Source organism: Epinephelus lanceolatus, chromosome 23 (assembly GCF_041903045.1).
Source record: "Epinephelus lanceolatus isolate andai-2023 chromosome 23, ASM4190304v1, whole genome shotgun sequence".
In the NCBI taxonomy this organism is placed as follows: Eukaryota; Metazoa; Chordata; class Actinopteri; order Perciformes; family Serranidae; genus Epinephelus; species Epinephelus lanceolatus.
Window position 1 is genome coordinate 10,377,785 of NC_135756.1, and position 27,099 is coordinate 10,404,883.

The following is a 27,099-nucleotide window of genomic DNA, read 5'->3' on the forward strand; positions in this document are numbered from 1 at the left end:
TATGTTTACTGTGTGTTGTTATGCGTCTGAAATTGAACAGCACATAACAGGAAGAGAAATAAAAAGTTAGTTCTGTCTCTCTGTGTGTTCGCCTGAGAGCAGAAGTGGAGGACTGATGTTATGATAATCATAAAAGGCTTTATCATTGCTTTGGCCATGATATGCAAAAATGCAGTCATGACCCGTACAAGAATTTCTGCTTTCTGTTAGTGGAAATAGCAAAGCTGCTAGCAGACAATTAGTCATCAGTCTTTGACTGTTTTAATGAAATAAGGAAATACATCATTAAGTGCAACTTAATGCAAGGAATATATTCGATCTTGTAGCATGTGCTTTGCAATAAGAACTCCACACTCCAACATTAGCACCATTTTGCCATGGTTTCTATAGATGTGAAGCAGAGTGCAACAGCCTTTGCAGTGCGTTTTCCCTTGTTTGGTGGGTGTGTCAAGGGTGTACCCAATCAGCAGTGGTTGATCTTTACTTACTGAATGTAACATTTTTGTTTCAATTTCTCTGACAATGTAACCCTATGTTTCCTATTTCAGAAAACCTCTTTGAACTGAATTCAACTTAAACCCGTATTAAATATTAAAAGGCAGTGCGGCTGCGTAACACAACAGGGTGTTAAACACATTGTTTGTCCATGCATCTGGCTAAACTTTTGTTTGAATAGAGTTTGAATCTAATATGTGAAGGAACTAGGGAAGCAATACCAACAGGGAGGGACCTGAGACGCCAGGTGTTGCATTCGAGCCCTCTGGAGGTGTCATGGGCCTACCATCAAAACACCAGTGAAGGATGCATGGCTACAACTCTAACCCACAATCGCAAATATGTGCAACCTCGATTAAAGTTAGGTGCGTTTTTCTCCTGTTACTTTCTTCTCCCCTCTCTTCTCTCACCAGAATGAGGGAATTCTCTATCTTCCCTACACCTTTGCTCTTTCCTGCTTTTATCCATCTAACCCTTTGTCTCCCACTCGGACTCCCAGACGGCACAATTACTCCCACACAATCTCAAGTATGTGCATCAGGGATTGTAACACCCAGTCCTAAACTGGACTGAATCTAATATGTGAGCGGCAAGTGGGGCAAGAAGAAAGTTCATAATGGGTTTTTGAAAAGTCATGGAAAAGTTTTGTCCATGAAAATGTGTGGGAACCCATATTACTTTTTTTTTTTAACTTTTTATTTTTCCTCCGTATGTATTCATCCCTGGTTTGAATAGTTCTGTGCGTGTATAATGGTAATGTATTTATTAAATATGGAAAAAAGAATTAAAACTTTTCTCTGAATGTTAACTTCCGGGTTACGGCACCGGAAGCACTTCTAGCAGAAAGGCGGATCCCTCTCGGTTACTTTGTCTTTCAGAACTTCTGTAGAGCCTGTTTTTACCTGCCACTCCTCAGTGGTTCACCCCAAATCCAACAAAATTTGCTTTACTAAGTGTCAAACCGCTGTTTTATCCAGCCGTGTGTTACGACCGCGCTCACCGCGACGACAGGAAGAGTGTGGCGTTAGCTAGCTAACTTTTAACGCACTAGCATTTAACTTGACAACTGCCCTGCAGCACATTAGGGAAGGAGCACCACCGGAGCAAACACAGGAAGATGGAAGATATCGATAAGCAATTGATGTGGGCATTGAAGACCGGGGATATGGAGGAGGTGGAAACCAAACTAGTAACGGTAAGACAACTGGGATTTGACTGGTTTTCCAGTGAGTTGTGTTCTGACAAGTGGCTTCTCAGCTAAGGTAACTGACGCCAGTTAGCAGGCCGGCTAGCTAGCTAACGGTAACTGAAGTTGGGAAATGTTAAGTTGGGTAATGTAACATTGGTAAGCTATCGGAACTTGCTGGATCCGCAACGTGATTTATGGAGCTTTAAATAGCTTGAATCAGTTTCGAAACACCCCGAGGCTGGTGTAACACGCTTTCGTGTAACGTAAGACAGCCTGAACGCCAAGTTAGCATAGTTAGCATACGTTGCTAACGTTACTCCTACCTGGATAATCAAAGGGTCAGTGTTTGCTAACTATCTCGGGCATTAAAATTGTACATTATGGGGTTGGCTTTTGGTTGTGAAGCATGTTTCCTCGGCTCGCAAAAGCGATTGCTGCCATTCTCCGCATTGAGCAACCTGTTGGTGAGCTAACCAACAACATCACCCACTGGTACGTGGTAGCAGACATTGTGGATGGAGAGCTACCGTCATGCCCATTGTACTGTCACCAGCAGCAACAACTGCAGTTGGCAGCACATGCATTGTTGGACAGTGTTTCTGGTGGAGTAGATTTCTGTTAACGTGTTACGAGATATGCATAGCTAGCTGGTTGGGTGCTAACAAGCTATCAGCACACAGGCCCGTGCTCCAGCAGTGTGTAGCCAGCGTTGGTGGGCGGGGGTCTCAGCTGTAGCTGGGGGTATACCAGCTGTAGCCGAGGAGGACTGCAGGAGGGTCGGCTTCAGCAAACCGATGGCACCCTCCCCACCAGCAAGCTTTATCTGTTTGAATTACAAGCTTGTGCTGTTGCCTTTGCTGGAGGAGGCCATTTTTGCTTTTACATTCGTAAATGAAGTTATTGTGAACGTTGACTCCATTGTTGCTTGGTAGTTAAATGAAACAGCTGTACATACTCCACTATGTCTGGAGATTTAATGAATTGAGCCACCAAGGCAGCACATGATCTGTCCACATTAACTACACTTGAATGTTGTTTGGACCCATTTGGAAACTGTACATTCTCGTATAGGTTAACAAAGACAGGAAGACTCTGTCCAAACAAAGTCTGCCTCAGGTTGTAAATCAATCGACAACTTGTTTGTTGCCCCAAATCTGTCTCTGCAGTTTGAAACATTTCATTCATTGAAGGCTGCAGTCAGGTTGACTTTATGTTTTTTACCATGGACCGCTGAACAGATGTGTGGTGCAATGGGGGGCTTGCAATTTGTTGGCTGATGGCAGTCTGTGCACGTACTGTGGGTACTGAGTGTTTGGGATTGTGAAAGGCGACAGCTCTGTGTCGGAACTGTATGAATAAGTTTTTGTGTCTTGTAACGGCAGGTACCGCATGTATCTAAGACAAATTTCTTATCTCATCTTATCCTGATATTGGCCAGTTTATATAAATAGTCTAAAATTTTAAAACTACTCTTGCAGCATAATCCTTTTCCACTCTTCCACCTCCTGTATTTTCACCACTATAAAGCCAAGGAGAGATTTTGATCTGAAATATATTGCGATATGCAGAGTATTACAATAAAATATATCGTGACATAATGCAATTTATTACATTTTTTCAACTGTAAATTACGTCCACAAAGGAAAACTAAGTCACCATCTGCTTTATCTAATAAGATACATTTGTCAGTGTGAAAAAGCAATTGATTTTATTATCTTAGTAAGCTACCTAAAGTTTAATTTGTCTTTATTTTAATTTTTTATTTCTTTATTTTTACACTATATTGCCACAGCACAGTAACAGCATATTGGCATCACAAAGAATGCTTTATATATTTTACCAATGAGACCCAAACAAAATCAAAATTTTCGTCACAATACAATATTTAATAGATTCGACAACAATATGATATTTGCTGATATCACAAAGTCTGCCTTAATACACTAATATTGCGATTCAATTCTGGTGCCTGTAATTGATATGAGACAATTATCATCCTTATTGTCTTTCCTTAGCTATTTACCATTATTTGCCTGGCGCCAGGCTGCTAACACTGTAAATATTTGGAAAAGAGGTGTACTTGGATGGAAATGATGACACACGTGTGCCATGGGAATTTCATAGTAAGGGCAAATTTTAAAGATGGCAATGTGTATTGATGTATACAAGAGCTGCAGCCTGTCAGCTGCTAAATTGATAGCCAAAATAATTTGATCATTGAGCAACTTTTTAAGAAAAATGTTTTTAAAAAATCTCAGATTCCAGCTTTAAATGTGAATATTTTCAGGGTTCTTTACTTTTCTATGTCGGCAAATGAAGTATCTTTGGGTTGTAGACAAAACAAGACATTAGACATCTTGGGCTTTGCGAAACACATTTTTCATCATTTTCTGACTTTTTATAGACCAAAAAACTATTGATTAATCAAGAAATAATCAATATATTAATCAACAATGAAACTGATCCTAAGTGCAGCCCTGATGTAAACAGGAAAGACTTGCATATTAAACCAACTGTAGCTTGATGCCCATGGACTGCTGGAAAGTTTTTGTCCTACCTGGCGTACAAACCACCAAACTAATCATCTAAAATCATGATTATAGGTGCTGCTGAATTTCGAGTAAAATCAGGCTGTTGTATTTGAGACTCTTCCATTAACAAGGATACATTTTCCATCCACAAGTAGGGTTTTCTCATTTCTGATGGCCCCATTGTAACTCATAGCCATTTCATTATCTACACAAGGCTGGGTATAAACAACTAAAGTGCTTTATCCCTTTTCAATAGTGGAAATGAAACTGTTTCAATTTTATCAGCCACTGGAGCTGCAGCCATTGACGGTAACACTATTAAACACTATCAGAAGAGGTCGAAGTTCGACATCCATCATGGCTAATGGATCCAGTGGGATTGGGTGTGTAAAATGAAGAATTGTCTTGAGTGTGTTATACTTGACCTTCAGTGGAGTTTGTGATAAAGGTGAGTGAGTGAGCGGTTATCGCAGGCAGGTAGTGCTGCAGTGGATTATGATATTATTGCTGAATTAGTCAGTGGTTACAGATCTGAACACGCTTGTGAGCAGCTGGTCATCAAATTCATTGAACCATGGAAACTAGATCCAGCAAATAATTTTTGTAATTGAACTTGGAATTTGTAACATATTTAAACCTAATTGTACAAGCAGGGGTTCTGCTTATTTTTAGTAATGGAGTTTGGTATATTTTGTTTATTATAGTGGGCCTATCTCATACCAGACATTTTGCTTTGTCACAGTAGTAAAAGCGTAGGTGTAATGAGTAACATTGGTGATGGCCAAGTTCCATTAAGGTGTCCAGTAGCAATGTATTTGAGCCAGCATTTACAATACCAGCACTTTAGCATACATGCAACTGGAATGCAACCAAATTAATGATAATATTACACTACAAGTGCAAAGCTTATTGATAGTTCTGCTGCAGGTGAATGAATTAAGTTGTCAATTATGTCAACAACAGATCAGACATTTGAAGCATTTACAGGGTGTCTGCAGGTCCTTAAAAAGTCTTAAAATGTTTTAAATTTAATTTTGTAAATACCAGGCCTTAAAAGTCATTAAGTAGTCTTAGGGTGCTTTCACACCTGCCCTATTTGGTTCGATTCAATCAAACTCAGTTTCGTTTGCCCCCTCGGTGCGGTTTGTTTGGGCAGGGGTGAACACAGCAATCACACTCAGGTGCACACCAAAACAACCGGACCGAGACCTTCTTGAAGAGGTGATCCTGGTCCAGTTACCAACGAACTGTAATGCGGTTCGTTTGTGGTGAGAACGTGTTCCGACGTCGATCCGAACCTTTACGAAACCCACTACTGAACCTAATACTGTGTTTTTACTTTATACTTGCACTTACATGTAGGCAAAACACAGATTGACCTGACTCACTCTAACATGAAGAGACTCTTAAATAAGACAGATGCTTTATCCAGTCTTAATTTTGCTAACAACGCATTTTTGAAAAAGTCTTTAAAGCTTTCATTGGAAGTGTCTAGCCCTTTTTAAACAGGAATTGTGCAAATTTGCAGGAAAGCCCAATCAGTCTTTTTTCAGCATTGGCAGTGTAAAAACAAAATCGGGGAGTGCAGCAAAATGCCGCCTACCTACTTTTGTTTATACAGAATGCGCCTTTTTCGGGGCAATGGGGGGCGTGAGCAAGTAACAAAACGCATAGTGACGTGGGAGGGAAGCCGCGGCTGGTCAGTCCTTCGGTGAATCTCTCGTAAGTCGGCTCGTTCCTCACCATCCCCGTCATTTGATGGTTAATGGCCTCTTCGTTTGCGAGGACAAGGAGGGCACACAATTCCTTGTCTCCCCAGTTGCTCATCTTTACAGTGTCTGTTTGCGTTTCCCTCTTGCTACTAGCTGCTCGCTAATTCATCATCATCATTCATCAATTATCAGCTGTTTCCTGTTTATCCACCGCCAGTGGCTCGCACGTGCGGCGTCATCAATAGATCCTCCCACAAGTCTTCAACAGCCAAAAAGGTTACGCCAGTATGACTACCCTACGAGGCGGAAAATTGTGCACCTCGGATCAACTCGCCAATCCGGCTTTGTGTGTCTAAACGCTCGCAGCTTGCTGGCAAAATGGTCCAACATTCGCCGAAAATCTGGCAGTGTAAAAGGGGCTATTGACACCACCTGTCTGACATGCCCAGAGAAACCACGCCCACCACCAGTACAAGAAAACCAACCGACACGACAATTATTTGAACCCTGCTACAGCATTCGTAGAAAATCTGGCAGTGTAAAAGGGGCTTTTGAAAAGGTCTTAATAGCTTTCAGTGGCAGTGTCTTATACCTGTAGACACCCTGATTTAACAGTAATGTAGCAGTAAGGACCAGGAAATAACTTCATTTAAGTTATAAGTCATATCATGATATCCAGAATTACAGATGATATCTAATCTCATGTCAGTATAATGTTAACACAGTATCTGCCAGTTGTGATATTTTCCTATTGCCTCATTTGATTGGCATTTTTATTAGATTGGCATTTTTATTAGCTCTTAGTTGCCCCCAGGGAAACCAGATAACCACGCTAGCTCTGTCATTCCCAGATCACTTGTGTTCATATGAGGGTAGTGTGTAACGTGATATACCTCCATGTTCCAGGGCCTGTCAGCATGTTCTTCTGTTATACTCAGTATCTGAGGCACATTTTCTGAGCTAATTCATGCTTTTTGCCCCATTTGCCTTCATCTTTATTTAGACAGTAAGTTAGTAGTCATATTCAGTTTTGAGAAAAGACAGACCTGACAGCCACAGCTGTGACTGATAGCTCCTCCATTAGGTATTGTGACTGGAGGGCCACCTGCTACACACTAAGCTGTGTGTGTGGTTAATGTGGTAACTGAACGAGGAAGGGTAATGAGTGTGTCTTTAGGCTGCAAGACTGACAGTCTGAGGTCTAACTGCACCACAGCAGGGAAGTGAATGGCAGCGGATGGCGCATGTAATTGTTTGTGTTTGAATTTCAGCGTGAGCTTGTACCAACAGTGAGAGTGTCTGTTTCAAGTAGAAGGGGTCCACAGATCCCCCTTTCATGCATAGTGTTGCCTGTAAGCACACTGAGTTTATTTGTTTCAGCCCTGTTAATGTGTTGTCTCTTTCTTTTTCCAGGCTGAAGATGTAAACCGGGTCTTGGTCGGAGGGAGGAGGCCTCTGCACCATGCTGCAGACTTTGGTCAGACAGCTGTGGCCAAGTACCTTATTTCTAAGGGAGCAGATATTAATGTAAGCTCTCATCATGTTATTATGCCTGTGCTTATGAAAGCTGTGGCCGGACGCATTATATATTTGGGTTGTCCGTCCATCCATCCTAACTTGTGAACGTGATATCTCAAGAAAGCCTTGAGTGAATTTCCTCAAATTTGGCACAACGTCCACTTGGACTCAAGAATGAACTGATTAGAATTCGGTGGTCAAAAGTCACCCTGACCTCACAAAACATTTTTGGCTACAACTCAAGATTTTTTATAATTATGACACATGACAGAAACACTTCTCTGGCCATTATTCGGTGTCATAACACTGAATAATGGCCAGAAGGGGAGACATTTGGTCAGATACTGAATCGATGACACTAATCTTGGGTGCCCACCTCTAAACTGAGCTGAATGTATAGATCACCAGTGTCAAACTCTTCTTCTTTCATAGGTCACATACAACCCAGTTTAATCTCAATCTCAAAACCATTGCTTAACAACCTATAGATAATAACACCTCAAACTATTGCATCTTTCCTTTAGTGTAAGAATGGAAAGGTACATTATGATTATGAGTGCAGTTTTAATAATATGTCACAGTCATGTTGTCATCACCAAACCAAAGAGGAACGTATTGAGGAAGTAGGTTATCTGCTGCCTCACAAATCATTTACTAATCTAAAGTTTGGGCAGTGCCTTAGCGATAGTGTTCCGCCAGCATTGTTTTAAGGATCTTTTGTACTCAAGCAGCTGATTGACAGTATTTTGCATAATGTTTAGCATCTTTAAACTTGAATACAAGTATTACTTGTTTTTTATTTGTATTCTGGTCGGGGTGGAAATGCCCCAAAGCAGCATTTTACATAAAGTAGGCTTCTAGCAGTTTAACGTCCAATGTCCAGTGGGCCGCATTGGACCCTTATGCGGGCCGATTCTGGCCCATGGGCTGTATGTTTGACACCCCTGGTATAGATCGTCTGTGCACTAGGTTGAAGATGAGTGTGAAGCTTCCACATTTAGAGTGTGCAGCTTCTTTGTAGCAACGTCTGAAGCATTGTCAACTGTCGTATGACACTGGTTCACGAAGCCATATAGCTGCCAGGCAGTAATTCTAGTTTTTGCATTAATTTGCCTACTGTCCAGGGTTTCAGTGACCACAAGAAAATAACAGGGCCGTCTCATTCAAACTGATAATGCTCAAGCCAAATCAAGCAGTTTAACAATAGGCCTAAAGTAGCCTGGCTCTTAAGACCAGTTTATCTATGCTATTTCAGCCATTGTCCATTCCCTCATTCAACAGTTGTGTCGGCTTGCCAGACCTCACATTTAGCCTGATAGCCCCCCTGGGCCTCAACAGTCTCTTGATCCATATCCACTGAAAGGGCACTTACCCATCCAACACCATTGACATCTGTAATTTGGATAGAGCTATTTGGAATTTCCAGCTTTTTCTAAAGGTCTCACATGCCAGCTCAGTAACCAGTGGAATTATATGTGCCAAGCAGCATGAGTCTTTAAACTCTAATAAACTTCGAGCCATGGCCGAGAGCAAAGCTTGGTGATGAGTGTAAAACCAACTGAAAATACTGAGATTGTTGTCTGTTATTTATAGATCAGTAGTGGTCTACAGAGTTTGTAGGGTGCTTCCTGATACTAAAGGTACTAGTGTTGTCACGATACCAAAATCTTTGTTTCGGTACCAATATGAATTTCGATACTTTTCAATACTCTTCGGTACTTTTCCTAAGGAAAAGTCCTTTTGGATACAAACCTTTAGAACAATAAATAGTAGGGGTGTAACGGTACCAAAAAAAATCATGGTTCGGTAAGTACCTCGGTACGGACGTCACGGTTTTGTAACTCAAATATTCCACCAAGTTTGTGTTGTCTTGTGTTGTCTCCCTTTGCGAGGCAGACTTTCTCTTGTCTTTTTTCACGTGCGCCAGCTGCAAATGTTGATACAGGTGTTGTCATACACACCACTTGCACAATCTGTGCTCCAATAGGAACAAGAAAGGCGTTTGCGTGCATAAATGAGTAAAATAAATTAACTAAATTAATTAATTGAATCAGTTTCAAAGTACGGGAATTTTCCAAATGCAGTATAGTACCGTTTGGAATACTCTAGTACCGCGGTACTATTTTAGTACCGGTATACCGTGCAACACTAAAAGGTACCCACATAAGCCACAGTGATAAGCGGACTGGTTCTTTTCACAGTATGTGTTCCTTCAAATTAATACATTAAAGCCCTGTCTACATGTATTCAGATTTTTTTTGTGTTGCTAACAATGTAATCACCACTAGCCCTGCTGAAACTGCTAACAGTGCCAACAGAGCTAACAGTGACAACATGGTCAACAATGCAAAGTACTTTTACTGCTCAAAACTTACTTCCTAAAAGTAGGAAAGGACATGGCGTCAGTGACAACGTTGGAATTTTGCATTGGAGCCAGAGAGTATGGTGTCAGATTTATTGGAGTCAGATTTATTGGAGTCAGTGGGTTGGGCACGACAACTTTGACTGACAGAATCCCTCTAGATTAAGAACCACACATTACATGATGTTGACTGATGTTTTTTATCTAAATGTGTGTGCTCGTTTTACTTGTTATGGGTCTTTAAACAGATAACAGATCTGTCTCAAGCCTCTGTTTGGTCCAAGATAGCTTGTGTTACATCATGCTACATAAAAAAACTGGGCCGGTCGGACCCGTTATCACTGACAAGACTGCAATTATAACCAGACCAGTTCTTAATGATGCTGGCTATACTAGACGGTATGCTATGATGCCTTGCAATGTGCCTCAGTTATTTATATTTATACTAACATTAGTCATCTAACACAAGCCTATAAAATTAGCTAGCACACATATAAGTCACGACAACGAATATGCTTAAGAGGCTGTAACATTTGCTGTCTCTTACAAACACTGCAGCTCCCTGTTTCTTTTACACCTTCACAAGGATTATTGCTTTATAAAATTTACAGTTCAAATTAATGTAGGGCAACTCGACAGATATGGCTGTCTAACGTTAACTAAACAATTTGCAGATGTCAACCTAGTTCATTGATGAACAAAGTGATGTACCAGTTAGTGATGAAGGTCCAGATTTATAATGATTTGTAGCGCCACAACAATAGTAGCAAACATTATCTAACGTTGGCTCTCCTGAGTATGGTTAAATATCAACAGTTTAACGTCTGCGTTTTCAATAGAAGTGGCACCAGACTCTGGCTCCAGTGCAAAATTTAAACACTGTTACTGACATCATGTCTTTTCCTTCTGTTATACTTTCCTTGTCAGGATGGTGTTGCTAGCTGTAATCGCCGAATGAGTGGCGCCCCTACCTAGCTAGCTCCCACCAATCCAGGGTGGTGCACAGTGCAGTAAAGTGAAGAGAACCAAAATTAACCTATTGACCAAAGCACTCTCCGCGGTTAACTGCTTAACAGTTTGCCATTGTCATCTCATGTTGTTGTGGTACTGTATGTTATGTCATGTGATGGATTCGTGAGCACTGACATTAAAACGAGTCCTTCAGAAAGAGTAGCTCATTCATTTTCACCTGTCACTAGTTATGTACATCTTAGCCTTTGCCTGAGATTGGACACAACAGCTCAACATCACAGTGTCGACTGCTCTGATCTTCAAAGACACAAGGATTTAAAGTAGTTCCAACATTAAGTCTTTGCCGTGCTTCGCAAGCCCAAAAATGTTTGCTCATTTCTCTATTTCTCCAGATAACCAGCTCAGCTTCTGCAACATTGGAGATAAATATAGTGTTGAAGTGCAGCGTGATTTCCTTTAATTTCTGAGTATGATAAAAGAGAAGTAAAAGCACTCTCACAGGAGTTATTTTTCTTATTTATGTTTTGGAAAAAGAGGGCCCTGGTGTAGGAGGGTTGGGGTCGTGCCTATAATCTGCTCATGCATGAATCTTTGCAAAAAGAAGTCTCCCACTCATGCCCTTCCCACCTGCTCTGTCCACAGGCTCCGGACAAACATGGGTTCACTCCACTGATGACAGCCTCTTTGGAGGGTCACATCTCCTGTGTCAAGCTCCTGCTAGAAAAGGTTGGTACTTTTGATTTGAGCATTCATTTATGCATGCTCAAATCATGCATGTGCACACAGAAGTCCTTCACCCCTCAGTGCATGTCCATGTGTCAGAGGCTCCATGAGTGCTGATGAGGTAACTCACCGGACAAAAGGCCCTTTAACAGAGTCCTGTGGAGGCTGTGCTGGAATGTTCATGGAGCATGACACTGTACCGCTGCTGTTCACTTGTTTTGTGTCCGCGTTTTAAAGTGGTCTCATTCATAGGTGCACAGGCTCTTTGCTGCATCTAAATTTCTGTCCCATCCTTCAGCCTCTCTTGTTTGTCTTGCTCTGGAACTATCTCAAATGCTACCTCAGTCATGTGCGCACACAGTCACAGCTGTGTGGAGAGAGACAATACTGAGTCAGGCACAGCTGGCGCAGGCTGTAAAAATGCAACGGAATAACAAGCGTACCATAATGAATGTCCAATCCAGCCGTCATCTCACAGAAGAAAACTGATTTGTGCGGCTCTACCAACGTCAGAAGTAAAAAAAAAAAAAACCTCATTTGCAGGTGTTCCTTTTGGAAAATCAATGCCTCTTCTTGTTCATCTTACCTGAATGTGTGACTCAGAAATGCATGCACTCAGTCATAAACATATAAATGACATATTCTACTCATCTAGTTCGGTGGAGTTGTGTTTCACCACTGCCCAAACAAGCCGAGGAATTGATGCTCCTGTGAACAATGGGGGCCACAATAGTGACTTGTCTTTCAAAACCTCCTTCAGTTCTTTGTCTCTGTGACTCCTCTGCCATTTAAAGGGCAGTATGTGTGTTTCACAGTCAAAATGCTTTTTGTCCCCTTCTAAACACTCTCTCCCACATGACCTGATGTAGGTTTCTGCACCACCTTGTTGCTTACTATAAACCCCAGACTGCTGTGGAAGTCACGTTAGTTCTGAAATTGAGCGGTAGACCAGCAACTTCCGTGTGCTGTGAGGTTAAATTGCTATTTCGGTCAATGGAGTCTGGTGGCTTTGAAGCAGTTGATAAAACAGCTTCAGTTCCCCGTCAGAAAGGGCTGTCTGATGGTGAGGATGCTGTAAAATACTCTTAATATAGTTTACACTTAAACTGATCTTGATTCTTTATTAGGTGGTCCTTTTCTCAGATGGCTAAAATACATTTAGCTTCTGCCCCCGCCCACAGACACCAGACTTCTTTTAATAGAAACACTAATTTAGTTAGTTTGGATTGTAGTAGTATTGGCAGTAGCTCAGTCCATAGGGACTTGGGTTGGGAACCAGAGGGTCGCCTTTTCGAGTCCCCGTCCGGACCAAAAAAATATGGAGCGTGGACTGGTGGCTGGAGAGGTGCCAGTTCACCTCCTGGGCACTGCCGAGATGCCCTTGAGCAAGGCACCGAACCCCCCAACCACTCGGGGCGCCTCACCAAGGGCAGCCCCCTCACTCTGACATCTCTCCACTTTGTGCATGTATAGGTCCTGTTTGTGCATGTGTGTGTCTTTCGGACCTGTGTGTAATTGACAAGCAAGAGTGAAAACATTGAATTTCCCCTCAGGGGGATTAATAAAGTAAATAAACTTAAACTTGTAGTGTGACTTTCAGAACCAACTATGGAGCTATAAATGAGTTGTACAAATACAGTATTTCATCGAATCTCAATAGTCCCTTTTACACTGCCTATTCGAGGCAAGAATTTCATGCTGTTATACCAGCTCACTGTTCTGAATAAAAGGTATTATCATGGAATGAGAGGACAGAGTTTTGTCACCTTTAAGCTAGCAGCAGAGGTGGTAGCAGTACCAAAACAAAGTGGGCGGCATGAGTGTGACACTTTGTCAACGCGTCATGCTTGCGACCCATCACAGAAAATTTAAAAAGTGGCTGATAGCAGTTAGTGGCTCACTCAAAGAAGAAGAACATTGGCTGAAAATGTCTGCAAATGGAGGGGCAGAGGACGAGATCAATCACCATATAACAGGGATGGTAAATGATCGTTGTTGCCATGTTAATGCTGTTGTTGTTGTTTATAAAACGTTGTCTACGCGTCTGTTTTATGTCACTAGAGACTGACACTATTGTGTTATACATGTCAGGCCTCTTTTGCGTACGTAATGCAGACAAAATCACACACTGGAGCGGAATAACACAGTTGCAGTTGTTCACTCACTTTCCATGCTTACACTGTCAGCGAACGGTGTGTGAGGGTTGAAGGAGGGAGGGTGTCACCACTGTAACCTACATCACTGACACGTGTCATTTGCATAAAACAGGTTGTGCGTAACTGACAACTTCCTAATTTGATATCAGTGTTCTTTTAACTTAGAGAGGAAGACAAGCTTACTGGTCAAAAGAATGCAATGATGCAAAGAACTTGAGCTTAGCAATGGGCATGGAAGAGCTTGTCAAATAACAAAAATAAAGTGTGATGCTTAACACCTAAATTAATGGCCCCACTGTGAGAGAGGAGCCACCAACTCAAAAGACTGCATGATGTCATGTGGATGGCACACATGCATTTACAGTCAAAGTGTGCTGTAAACAGATACGTGTATATGGGATGGATGTTCCGGGGCTGAGGGTGAGTGAGCAGCTGTCTGTTCCCAGCCAGGCTAAATGAGGCAGAGTAAATGAAAGCTCCTCTACAAAGTTGTTTCACGGTGGCATCATCTTGGCTCAACAAAAGTAATGAGACGAGGGGAGAGGGCATTCATAAGTGAAGTCACTCTACCGATTAGGGAAGTCATTTTTCGCACTCTATACAGTCACACATGCACCATTCAGGCAGTCAGTTCTCACTTTCAACTGCACTTTGAAGCAGATGTTTAAAAAGAGGAAACAGTAATGCATGTACGGCAAACATTGGTGATCTGTTAGAGAGACTCTTGACGTGGTACTCCACTGCTTACTTATTTCCTGTCAGCATCAGCTGTATTAATCCCCCATTTTCGTCAACACAGCCGCGTGCCCCGGCCAGCAGATGCTTGCAAGCAATCGGCCAGCAGCTGGCCAGCAGCTGGCTACTGCTGTCAGCTGGCCGTCAGTGCTGTTGGCTGATCTGTTTGGCGCATAACTGTTGTCCTTTGCGATCTTAATCTGTGTTAAAGCTGAAGAGGCAACAAAAAAAAGGTAGAATTAGAAAATGCACCTTGTCCTACAGCTTTGCCCCGCTATCCTAAGCCCCTCCCACAAGACAACCATTGGCGTTTGCACGCGCTTCACACAGTAACCCGGTGTTTCCCCAACATTGATTTATTTTATCTTATTTCATTTTTGTGTGCAGCTCAATCACTCAGACCCCCCTGGACCTGTGCTCTCTCTGTTTATCACCAAAAATCAGACAAGAATTAGCTACCTACCCACCCCATAGTCTCTCCACCTCACTGCCCACCACTGTGGACTGCTTTCCCAGGAGGAGAAAGTGCAGCAGCTCAGGAGACAGACCTTCATTCAGCAGCTGTAGCGGCTCAGATTTGGTCAGGGCAAACCCCCCAGTGTCAGGTGTAATCTCTGTAACAGCAGCAACAGAAAGTTTGCTGATTAGGCAGTCGGGGTCATCTGGTCCCCCAGTGCTGCGGTTACACCGGCTGGACTTGGGTTGCTGCCGTAGGCTTACTGGGGGTCCATCTCCAGAGCTGCTGCCAACTCTCCAGAGGTGGTCTGTTGCTGCGGGGAATGAAGCAGAGGACACACTGCAATTTGAAGCTTTAGCTAACATAAGCTACATGAATGTGAACTTGAAGCTGCAGCCACAAGACTTTTGCTCCAGTTTTAGCAGAAGGCGACATTTTCTGTCCGTCTCTGAAATTTTTGCTGACATTGATTTGTGTTTTATTGCATTTGTCAGACTCTTTTTTTTTTTTTTTTTTTTTTGTTAAGACTTCCTTTTTTGATTTACTTTGCAGTGTAGACAGTTGGTGCTGGTGCTGGAATAGCAACTTTCTCTGCAGAATTCTCCGCCATTGAATCAGGGTTTTATTGAAGAACATGCACACTCATCTGCATTTGTAAACAGCCAAAAGGAATGCCCTCTCTCTTACACAACTTGTGTTTGGCCAAAGTCTCCTGCCATGGCCTTGAAACCAGAGCCAAGAGAAGGTGCAGAAGTGGAGTGTTCTCTTAGACCACTTGAATTACAATATGCTCAAAGTTTAGTATGGGAAACTTGCCCGATGACACCAAAATAAAACAGCCTATGACAGCTTTAACTGAGTCAGTATGACGCTGTTCTTGATTGGTCAATGTCTCCTGTCACAGGTCTAGAAAAAACCTGGAACCAGAACCAAGAGGAGGTGCAGGAGTTTAGTGTTCTTTCAGAGCACTTGAATTGCAATATGCTTCAAGTTTATAATGGGATTTTTGCCGATTGAAGCCAAAATTAAACTGCCTACCCTATCTTAAACTATCAGTATTACTGCAACAACAAGATGTCCAAATGATTTCTTGGTTGTTTTGTTTTGGTGATGTCTAAACCTTTTCCTGGAGGCCTACTAAGAATGAGGAAGTGCAGGCTGTAGCTCAGATGTGGCCGCCAGAGGGCGTATTTTGTGTCTGCAGGAGTGTTTAATATCACATTGTCACCATCACATCATAATTACAGTTTTTGTATTAAAACCAGCATACTGTCTCTTTTTTAAAATGAAATAAAGTATAAGTTGTCATCGTTGGCTGCAGTCATTTCCCTTTATTTCCCCTGCTAGCAGTCACACATCCACAGCCGCAGCACATCCTCCTGAACGCCAGAAGCCCTTCTCCTTCTGAAATAGGCAGTCGTGCAATTACCACCTCTGCATTATAAATTAAAGACCCTTGGGTGGAACTTAAAAAAAGACTTTGTCTGCGGTATCATTTGAGACACGGCAGGCAGTCACAGCTCATCTGAACAGGGATTATGTTGGAAGGTGAAGATACAAGCGAACCCATGGGTTTGCCCCTCTCCTGGCTGCGTACTCATCTCCACTAAGCACCAACAAGGATTAACACCCAGATGCAGCCAAAAGGTCATCAGCCACCACAGGGGCCAGATCTCAATGCATCTACACCATGGCAGCACTGAAAACTCGCCATGTGTCTTAACATGAGATGAATAGATTGGCCCACAGCCGCCCTATTGACCATGCTGCTGCGTGTCCACTCTGTCTGGCAGCACCTGTAGCATCGCAGCCAGCACATTGCAGTGGATAAAGGGAACCCGCTGAGAGTACTGAATTGTGACTGTTGGACTGTCAGACAGTCTTGTGTTTGCTGACAAAATGGCTCAGTTCCCTGGTGCATCATGGGAGTTGACCCCTGCCCTCCCTTACTGCGTGCTGTGCTGTTGTTGGCAGTGAATTATGAAAGACCATTTTAACCCCAATAGGTGACCCAGCCTTAAGATCCTGGCTGAGAGTGCTGACGACAGCCTGCAGGGGCCTGCTGGTTAATTTAAAGTCAACAATGAAAGGGCACACACAGGCATATGAATACACACACATCCTTTTATTCTGTGAGGAACTGTGTGCATGACTATTGACTCAGAAGAAATGCAGCATTATTTTGTAAAGTCAGTTCCTATTGTTGCCTTGCCTTTATACAGTTGACCCCATAAGGTGCTCCATTATTATTGCAGGTGTCCTCAATACAAAGGCGATATTGGCCGTTTATTTTTCTCACAGTAGCCCACAAGTAATGGTTTTGAAGAAAAACGGGCTAGTAGATGTTATCCTCGGATGAACATGCCAACGTGATTGACTTAACTTTATGTTTTCTTAGGAGGTGGTACACACTACCAGGCCTGTAAGACACAAAAGTTAAAAGAATACAACATTAAATAAACTTCTGGCAAATAGATCAGTCAACTTTCCATGTGTATCCCTGAGAATATGAATGAATTTGCACTCACTAAGGTTGGTTACTGTTCACATTTGAACTGGTACCAGTACTTGGAATTCAGTGCAGATACCCAGTGGTACCCTTTTTAGTATTTTACTTTCTCAATGACAAAAATATAATTTTTAAACAAGCTGGAGGGGTGACGTAGCAGACTAAAACGCAGTTCCTCTTCTCTAATCACAAAGCTCATCTTCTATCATTGTCTGCTTGTTTGTGTGTGTGTGTTTCTGCTCACCTAGCAGTGATACTAGTCTATTACTAAAATAACATCGAAAAGAAAATAAACCAGATGTCAAAACTATCGCAGCAGATCAGCACTGCAGCAATAGTTCTGGCTCGCTGGGAAGCTGTTGGAGTGGCTACAGAGCTCTTCAGCTGGCTTCCCAGCTTTGGGGTGCTACTGCTTCCTGTCTGAAGTTGAACCCTCCAGCTCCACAGAGCTCTTTGCCTGATTTGGAGCTCCGTGGCTGGCTTCCAGGTTTTGGGGCACTCTGTGGTACTTACACCTCTTGTTGAAACCCGGCGTTCTCACTGAGATGTGCTCTCAGATGCCAGAGTTTGGCACATATAGATGTAACATGAATCAGTACTTGGTAGTAAAAGTATAGAATTTGGTATCCAACCCTCGCAATGGGTTAATCATTGAAGTCATTTTTTAAGCTAAAATTCTCCACATTCTCTAGTTTCGGCTTCTTAAAGAATATCTGCTCCTTCTTCGTGTCTTAACATTGGTGGGAGTATGTTTTGGGTTTTGGACTGTTGGTCAGACAAAACAAGACATTTCAATTAAGTCACCTTGGGCTCTAGGAAATTGTGATTTATTTTTTTGTCTCTTTATTGTTTTTGTTATTATTTTCTGATGTTATATAGAACAAACAATTAATTGATTAATTGAGATACAAATCTTAAAGGGCCAGTGTGTAATATTTGGGATGGTTTATTGTCAATCGGAATCTGAATCTGAATATTCTACCCATTAATATGTTTATACAAGTGTATAATCACTATAAAATAAAATTCGTTTGGTTGTCGTAGCCTTATAATTATGCTTATATATATATATATATATATATATATATATATATATATATATATAAATATATATATATATATATATATATATATATATATATATATATATATATCTTGCTTTAGAGAGGTCGCCATCTTGCGCCGCCATGTATGTTAGGCAGCCCGAGCGGACAATCCAGCCAGCCAGAGAACGCGTTTCGCGTTTATAAATAAACCAACGAAGACAGCGTAAGGAAGGAAGAAGGAGGAGGAAACAGCAGAGAGTGTTAGTAGTTCGTCGATAGAGAGTAGTGAGAAGTTTTTTTAGTTATAAAGTTTGTGAATGGACCACACTTAGCACGCAACAGGAGAGAATGAACCCGAACCGTCATCTGCGAGGAAAAGAAGACGCAACTTCACTCCTTGTGATCCACTCTCTGCCGCGCTTTTCCTCCTGATGATATATCTCCCCAACGATGGTAGCAGTAGCACCGAATCCCATTCTGTGCATTCAGCCTCTCTTCTCACCCGCTCAGCATCAAACACATGGAGTTCCTCATCTGTGTGCTCCGACTCAAACAGGTATGGCACTGGGTCTGTGTCCACTACAAGAAACTCTTCAAAATCGCGTTCAAAATCGTCCATTGCAGCTACTGTAGTCCGGAGATATTGCTAGGCTAAATAAACAGCTGAGCTCTGTTTACTGGCTACGCTGTCAGTCAGTGTGCGGGCTGGAGATTGAGCAGAGAGGGGAGGGGGTTCCCCACTCAGTATGGTAAACGAGTATGTGTGTAAAGTTATGAAGTGTGTCTGTTACACTAGAAGAGTCAGAGTTTGGGACGGAGTCTTTTACCCCCTGGAGTGCTCAAATAAATGGGCCTTTTTCCTGAACGCTCCTCTGGTCTCCTGCTCGTGAGGGATTCATTACAATATCGTAACATGGTTTAGATTTCTAAATAAACATTCACCTCGTCGCTAGATAAACATACTCCTGAAAAACTCGTGCGCAAGGCTTTTTGTCCCTAAGAGGCCACCATCATTTACCCGACGGGAGGGGTGAGCGAGTGAGCCCTGCAATCTAGAATTTGACCACTGATGTCACTGTTTTCCACCCATTTTACACACTGGCCCTTTAAATTAAACCAGTCATGAAAAAATGGTTAGTTGCAGCCCTAGGGCCTTATTATAGAAAAAAGTATCAAAGTTTAAAAGCCAGAAGCGGCTCGTGCCAAAAAATATTCGACAGTTTCTACAATCAGGCTTCCACCTCACCATCTACGTCGCCAATTTCCCATCTCCCAAATGTTTGTAAGCAAGTTTCTCCCAATCAAGTCTATTTTTAAAGAAAACAACGTATAGGAAGTGGCGTATGCCTCTTTTAGGCCTCATTTTGTGCGTATGCAGTCTTTATAAATGAGACCACTTGGACCAATACTAGACATAAGAATACTAGATGTAAGAATTGGTTTTGTCAAGTGTGTAGTGCTACCTAGGACACTGGTTCCCAACCTTGGGGTCCCGACCCCCCTTGGATCACCAAAGCTTCTTCCTATTACAAAAGCAATTCCTAAAATCATGGCCGTGACCTATCCAATGTGAGACCTCCTATCTTATCTTAAGAAATCCTAACTATAACTGCAAATTTGATTCTTCAACCGGCACTCATCCTGACACACCTCTATCTGGGTTTAGAATCCTGTACCTGTAGGCTGGAGGTCACCCTTCACAAAACAAAAAGACAAAGTGCATTTGTGATCTGCACCACCAATGGCACAACCGCATGTCGCTTTGTATGCCTCTCTAGGGCAACATCAATTCAAAATCAGTTGTGTATATTCTCGTTCATACGTGGTCAGAGAAATTTAAAGTGTCATCATATGGTTTAAGTAGCCTTTAAATCACACACATTCCAATACCTGTGGTGCAGCTCCGTAACCAATACCAAAATATTTATTTCAACCAGAGCCTAGCTGGCACTGTTTGCTCTAAGAGAGATATTGATCCTTCATATTTTTTTCTGCGGGTGTTATAAAATTTGCCCTCTTACAGACCGGTAGTGTTTGACTGCTGCCAGCAGGTCAATAGTCTGATGTAAGCACTGCATTTCAAGTAAGTTCTGCACCATGCTTTGGCCCAATATTTGAAGACTTGTGCATGGGAGACCTTTCACTTCCATTCACTTGTGGCATAATGAAAACTTAATGGACGCTTTGGCAGGTCAGTGGCATTACATTACTGACCCGGAGCTGCTTTGTATGGCTCTATAATCCAGGATGATGATGATGCATCTCAGTTTGACTGGAGACACCCTGGGAGTCTATTCTTATTCATTAGACTGTGTCTCACTTGGCCACCAGCTTCTCTTTGACTGGATAATGTTTGGACAGCGAGGTGTTCATGAGGGGTCATTATTCAAGTTGGGGAAAGCTCATTAATGTAAGTGGTGTCAGAAGTATGCCACTGAGCCTGGGTGTCCATTGGGGATGGCACTGTGTATCCGGCATCAGGGAGGAGTAATGGGCCACAGATATTATCGTACTCTACCATAAATACTCACAGTGAGTATCAGACTGTGGCACAGCCTCTAAATTACTGTTTAGAGCAACATGAGTGTGTGGTGATCAGATGGGAATGCTTATTTTACTCCAAATACGATGGTGTGCACAAGGTGTACACTTGTTTTTCGTGTTCTTCGTAGTATTGACAGTTGAAGGACTAGGGCAAAGTAGTAACACAGTTTCCTTCCATCTAAATGAGGCCTGTAGAGTCAGTTACTAGGTATGCTCTTCACCAGCTACTAATGACCTCCCCGGAGCGGGAGAAATAAGGGAGGAGGAAAGAAAGTTCCCTCATATCTTGCCATCCTCCCCTTTCAGCCTCTGAACTCAGATATAGAGCAGCATAAGGATTCTAGTTTCCATCAGGAATATGAGCTGTCCTGTCTCTGACAAGATAAATTACACGGAAGGAACCCGCTGAGTATTTGCAGGTAAAATAAGAGGATAATCATTTACACCACCGTGCTACATTACAACATGTTTTGAGATCTGTTTTGAATCCTGTTAGCATAAAACTCTTATTTAAGACTGATGAATTGTGTTAATTAGTGAGCTTAAGTGAGATTTTATTACCTTTGAATAAAGCCAGGCTAAATGTTTCTGCAATTTCAGTCTTTTTGCAGAGAAGGCCTGTCATGATAATTACTTTATTGACATACTGTATGACATATGGACATGACCTCAATTATTTTGCAGACCTTGACATTGCCCGATTTTGTTAACGTGCTAGTTTGTTTTCTGCATGATGCCAGAAAAACAACAGGGTTTTCCCAACCATTGTAAGACTCGGGGTGCTTTCACACCTGCCCTGTTTGGTTCACTTCAGTCAAACGCAAGTTCGTTTGTCCCCTAAGTGTGTGGTTTTTTTTGGGGGGCGGGTAGCAATCACACTCAGGTGTGCACCAAAACAACCAGACCGAGACCCTCTTGAAGAGGTGGTCTCAGTCCGGTTACAAATGAACTCTGGTGCAGTTCGTTTGTGGTGAGAACGTGTTCCGGCCTGGATCTGAACCAACTGCAGTCACATGACACATTGTTTGGGTTAAACATGAGCATGTTACAGTCCTGGAGGATTATTAATGTGCACCTCCTCCTGTACTGCCTTAATATGCACATTCAGCACATCCAATGCATCAAAACATTATTTTCTAGTTGGAGCCGCGCCTCGTTTTCAAACTGTATGGTTTGACTAAAATGAACAATGACAGCAATATAGTCCACGATGAGCAGCGCTAAAATCAACCTGCGTAGTTGTCCCTCCATTGTGACATTAGAAAGTGTCACATTTATCTTGCAAGTGTTCTCTTCTTCAACGTTTAGTTTACTTCCTGGATTTTTCCCACATGGAAATTCTGACCAATCAAGAGCAGCTTTCTCACACAAGGCATTTGATCTGGTCCACTTGTAAATGCTGCCGTGAGAACACGAAGCACCTCTAGGCAATTATACAGTTTTGAACAAAATTAGTCCCTGATTCAGACCAAAGCAAGACAACTCTAGGTCTGAAAGCACCCTGCCTACTTCCACAAAGCTGAAGAAAAATAAACAACACAACAAAGACGACACAGTGTAGCTTACTGGTAGATTGCAGCTGCACTTTTGGAGTGTAATACACTCAGTCCTCATAGTCGTTACCTTGCCAACCCCTGCCAATGCCAATGACTTCATCCCCCACTCCGTAAATCTACCAGCAAACTGCTCGGCTCCCAGGCCGTCCGCCCCTGGGAGCTGACTGCAGCAAACTGGCTGCAGTATGGAGGTAACTGCAGTGTTTCCAGAGCTTCATTAAGCTTGTCTACTAGTCTCAAGAGGCATCACCTGGTTTTGGTTTCGTTGGCCACATCTTGTACTAAGTCGACGAACTGAGTGATTCTGGGCTTTTCCTATTAAGGAACTTTAATTTTATATAGATATTCTTGTATATATTAACAGGTGCTTATTACTTTTTTAAAAATATGTTTAATTTTTTTCTCACTTTTTCTTATCTAAGTCCAATGTCTGAATATTCTAAAGAATTAGAAGTGCATCGCTCTTTGAAAGGTTGTACTTGCATTATTATGCCATTGTATCAGTGGCAAAAAATGGTCTCAAAATGACAATAATTTTGTTTATTGCAGTTATTTCAGGGGCAATATGTCGACCAACAAACGTAGTTATCTTGACAGGTCTAGTGCTAAGCTAAGTCTTTGTGTCGTTGGCTGGCAGAAGTTTTATATTTAGCGTTGAGACGAGAGTGGCATAAATCCTCACATCTAACTATCGGAAAGAAAGCCAATAAAAGTTTGTCCCAAAATGTCAAACTTCTCCTGTTAAGTATCCAGTGTGTATATATTACCCTGTAAACTTTGGTCTTTTTTGTATAAACCCTAAGTTTTCTTTAAAACTATGGAGGGACTTTGGGTCACCAGTCGCCAAAGTTTTGATGTTACATAACAGGGCTCTAACATGGCCTGGAGTGTTGACAGGTGCACACTTTGCAGAAATGTTAAGCATGTTGTGAATTGATGAAACCGTCTCCCACTTTGTCTTTTGTCTCCGTACCAATTAGAGATGCAGATCTGACAGGTTACCCGCTCAGCCCTGGTAAATCTCTCCTGCTCGGGATGCGCTCTGTTGCTCCTGTGGCATGGAATTTGCACCCAGACAACCATCCCCACACTGCCGGGCACTTGAACTGAGTCGCATTGTTTTTGATGCCCTGCTTCTCCACGCAACAATAGACTCTCTCTGCCTCGGCTCTGTAAGCTCTTTGCTAAGAGGCTAAAGTTGGCAGGCCAAACAATGGGACGTCTCTCCACTACATGCCCCTCTACTCCTCTGCTGCCCATTAAATCTTTTGTCAGTACATGTGCGTTTAGCACATCTCTTGTCTCATTCTCTCTCTGTTTTACATTTGTTTTTCGTTCATAGTTGTCTGAATGATTGTGTCCATTCACATCTCTTTTACATTCACTCTGTTATTCCTCTGAGCTTTAATGTATTTGTGCCCCTGTGGCTTTATTTGCATGTGCTGTCTGGATAAAGACAAACTGATAGGCAGGTGCTAAGTGACTGAGTTGCAGGAAAATAAATAAGTTTCACCATTGATGTGACCTGTGGCTATAGGCAAGGCACTTCTAGGAAGCATTAAAGGCAAGGGGTGACAAAGCCACATGTGCAAGAGAGTGTCCATTTAATTTCTGGGCTGGTACCTACCGATAGATGTTAGAATTAATAATTTGACCAACAGCAATGTTTTTTTCTTCTTCTTCAGTTATATAAACAAATGTCCCCATCAAATATCTGTATTTGTTTAAGTGTCTCAACAAAAAGTAAATTTTTCAATATTACATTTGAACACATCACGATAACATTGTCACTGTTCTGGTGGTAGTACTCTCTGCTGTCCTGCAAACAATTGGAGTTTGCAGTGTTGACCATGAGTATTTATTCACACAGCAGTATGGTGGTTGGAAAAAGTGTTGCCAGTCAGGATTAGCTGTTGACATTTCATATGGTTATTGATGTTTAGAGCAGTTGAATGTAGTCCCAAATTTCACGGCAAGTCTTATAAAGGAGAAAGAGTGTGTACCATGTCACACTTTGTTCTGCATGTGTAATACCAGGCTCTATTTGGTTGCAAATAGGCACAGGGCACTTTATCTGACAGGCTATAGATTGGGGTTTCTGCTCCTCACCTTCACAACTGACTCACTGAAGTGGAGCTGGCATCATACTGTGAGAGAGACTTGATGCCACCTACTAAGCATATTTAATATTCATGTCCCTTCTCCTCCACAGGGAGCTGACAAAGACCTAAAAGGACCGGACGGCCGCAGTGCCTTTGAAGCTACCGAATGCGAAGCCATAAAGTCTCTGCTCAAGTGAGACACCACAGTGTGGGAGGTGGCTGGACAGGTGGGTGAACGGGCAGACAGATGGATGCAGTGGTCCCCTGACAGAAGATGGACTTGCCCCTTTTACCCCAATCAACCTCTGTCTTAACACTGCGTTTGTCTGTTTGTTGGAGGGTCATTTTGTCTGTCTGGTGATTTTCCTTTACTTTATTTTTTTCTCTCTTTCCCCCAAGTTTTTTGGGATAGGATTTTCTCTTGGCCTCTGTTTGTAGCCATTTAACAGAAGGACTTGTCAATTATGTCTCCCTTAGGGACCAAACGCTGGGGGAGCGCTCTCGCACCTGGACCCTAGAACACAGCTCAGACTAGAAATCACACTCTGTAACGTAAACGCAAAGCTTAGCACTTATACTTATCTCTCATTTGCAGTTCTCTCTTGGAAATCAAACAGTAATAGATCAATAGTGTGTTAACATTTTTTTACAACTTCAGTGTAAGTATTGTATGGCCAGGGCCTAATCTCATGTAATGAACAGTAATTGCACTGTACCATACTAGATAGACGGATAAGAATGGTTGTAAAGTTTCATTATGTGTGGACTCTTCCTCTACTTTGATTTCTTTTTTAAATAGACCAAACTGTCCCTCCAATTCAATCTTTAAATTTTGAAAATGCTGGTTGAGAGAGGTCCAGGGGTCAAATTTTCCTTTTCTACTCGGCATATCACTTACATATCAAACTGAGGTTTTTTTGGCAAATTTTACATAGCTAATGCATTAAAGATACTGTGTTCTTTGACCAATCACCATGCTGGTTAACTAGAAAGACTTGAATGTTGCAATTTAAAAAAAAAAAAAAAATCTGTTACTGAATCCCTTTTTGAAGCAACGTTAACGGCTCCTAATAGAATAAGGAATTTTAGAAATGTGTTCATTTTGTCATCCCTGGAGTGAGATTTCAGAGCGAGAATTCCTTTTTTGTTGCAGCTCCTCTGTGTGTTTTTGTAATTGATGGGCTCTGGAGGGCTCTGAGTGATGGGTAAATGGGGGTTAGAGTTGAGACTGGATGGTGGGGGGCTGTTAGCATTCCCCTCGCCTCAGATTTGGTTAGAAGCCCTGCCTGTTTTGCAGCATGTCAAAATTGCCTCTGCTTTTACGCTATGAAATGGTCGCTGCTCCTCTCTTGGTTGCTTTCAAATGAATTACTACGATGTAATGGACAAAAAAAATACGCTCTTGCTGACTTTGTTGTGACAAAAAGTCTGTAAAAACAGAAATAAAAATATCTATAAAAAAAATTCTGTCATCTGAACTTTCTTTGAAAACGGACTCAAAAAGGTGTGAAAGCCCCCAGAATGCTGCCTAGAGGTAAAACAAGAACTACAATAGTTTTCAAAATAATAATGCATCCTGTTGTAAAATACTGTGTTACTCAGTTGTTATTCAGTCACTCAGTTATTCAACAGAAAAAGAAAGCCTGAATGTAAAAAGGGATAGTACTAATTTCGAAAGGGGTCCGTTGAGGTGGTTCGGGCATCTGATCAGGATCCTCCTGGGTGCCTCCCGTTAGAGGTGTTCTGGGTATGTCCCACTGAGGACATACGAGGCCCCGGGGCAGACCCAGAACACGCTGGAGGGATTATATATATCTCATCTGGCCTGGGAACTCCTTGGGGTCCTCCAGGAGGAGCTGGAGAGTGTTGCTGGGGAGAGGGACGTCTGGAGTGCTTTGCTTGGCCTGCTGCCCCACGACCTGGCCTGGATAAGCGCATGAAAATTAAAGAATGGATGGATGGATGGATGGATGGATGATGAATGGATGGTTCAGCACGCTAAGCTGTGTACTACTGTGGACAAGGGCAGCAGCAAAACGTATTTTAGCCACTTAAAAAGGCCTATTCAAAAAAAAAAAAACAGCTCAAGTGGATGCTATTTTGACAATATTTACAGTGCTTATCCATGCCATGAGACAGCCCTTTCTGTTGGAACTACATTTTCTCAAATGTTAACTGTTTTATATTCTTACACAACATTTTTTGGCCTGTGCAGTCTCCCTCTGCTGTATGCACTGGTTCATAAAGGTATTGTCTTGTCCCCACAGTGAACAGCATTTTGTCAACTCCGTTTGCCGATACTTTGGTACCAAGTCGATGCCAACATTCTGAAAACGTGGCAGTACTTGTTTTTCAGACTATGCAATATTTTCAGTCCTCACTGGGCAAGCATGTATGTCCACAAGTGTTCTAGTCACCTGTTAAATGTCAACGGAAGAACGCCAACCAGCACGGAAGAAGAACAACACGTCCAAGATGGTGACAAGTGCAAC

At 42.2% G+C, this 27,099-nt stretch overlaps 1 protein-coding gene across 1 annotated transcript; it reads left to right on the plus strand.

Moving 5' to 3' along the window:
• Nucleotides 1-1,327: 1,327 nt before the first annotated feature.
• Nucleotides 1,328-25,397, plus strand: mtpn (myotrophin). Its single transcript, XM_033615403.2, has 4 exons — nt 1,328-1,690; nt 7,341-7,454; nt 11,422-11,505; nt 24,718-25,397. Exons 1-4 carry the CDS (start codon nt 1,613-1,615, stop codon nt 24,802-24,804), a joined length of 363 nt encoding a protein of 120 aa, XP_033471294.1. The 5' UTR covers nt 1,328-1,612; the 3' UTR covers nt 24,805-25,397.
• The last annotated feature ends 1,702 nt before the right edge of the window (nt 25,398-27,099 follow it).

Bases quoted from the DNA above. Each gene is read 5' to 3' on its own strand.
- mtpn (XM_033615403.2), top strand. From the start codon at position 1,613: ATGGAAGATATCGATAAGCAATTGATGTGGGCATTGAAGACCGGGGAT. The intron at 7,455-11,421 runs GTAAGCTCTCAT...CTCTGTCCACAG, and splicing joins CTAAGGGAGCAGATATTAAT to GCTCCGGACAAACATGGGTT. The intron at 11,506-24,717 runs GTTGGTACTTTT...TCTCCTCCACAG, and splicing joins TCAAGCTCCTGCTAGAAAAG to GGAGCTGACAAAGACCTAAA.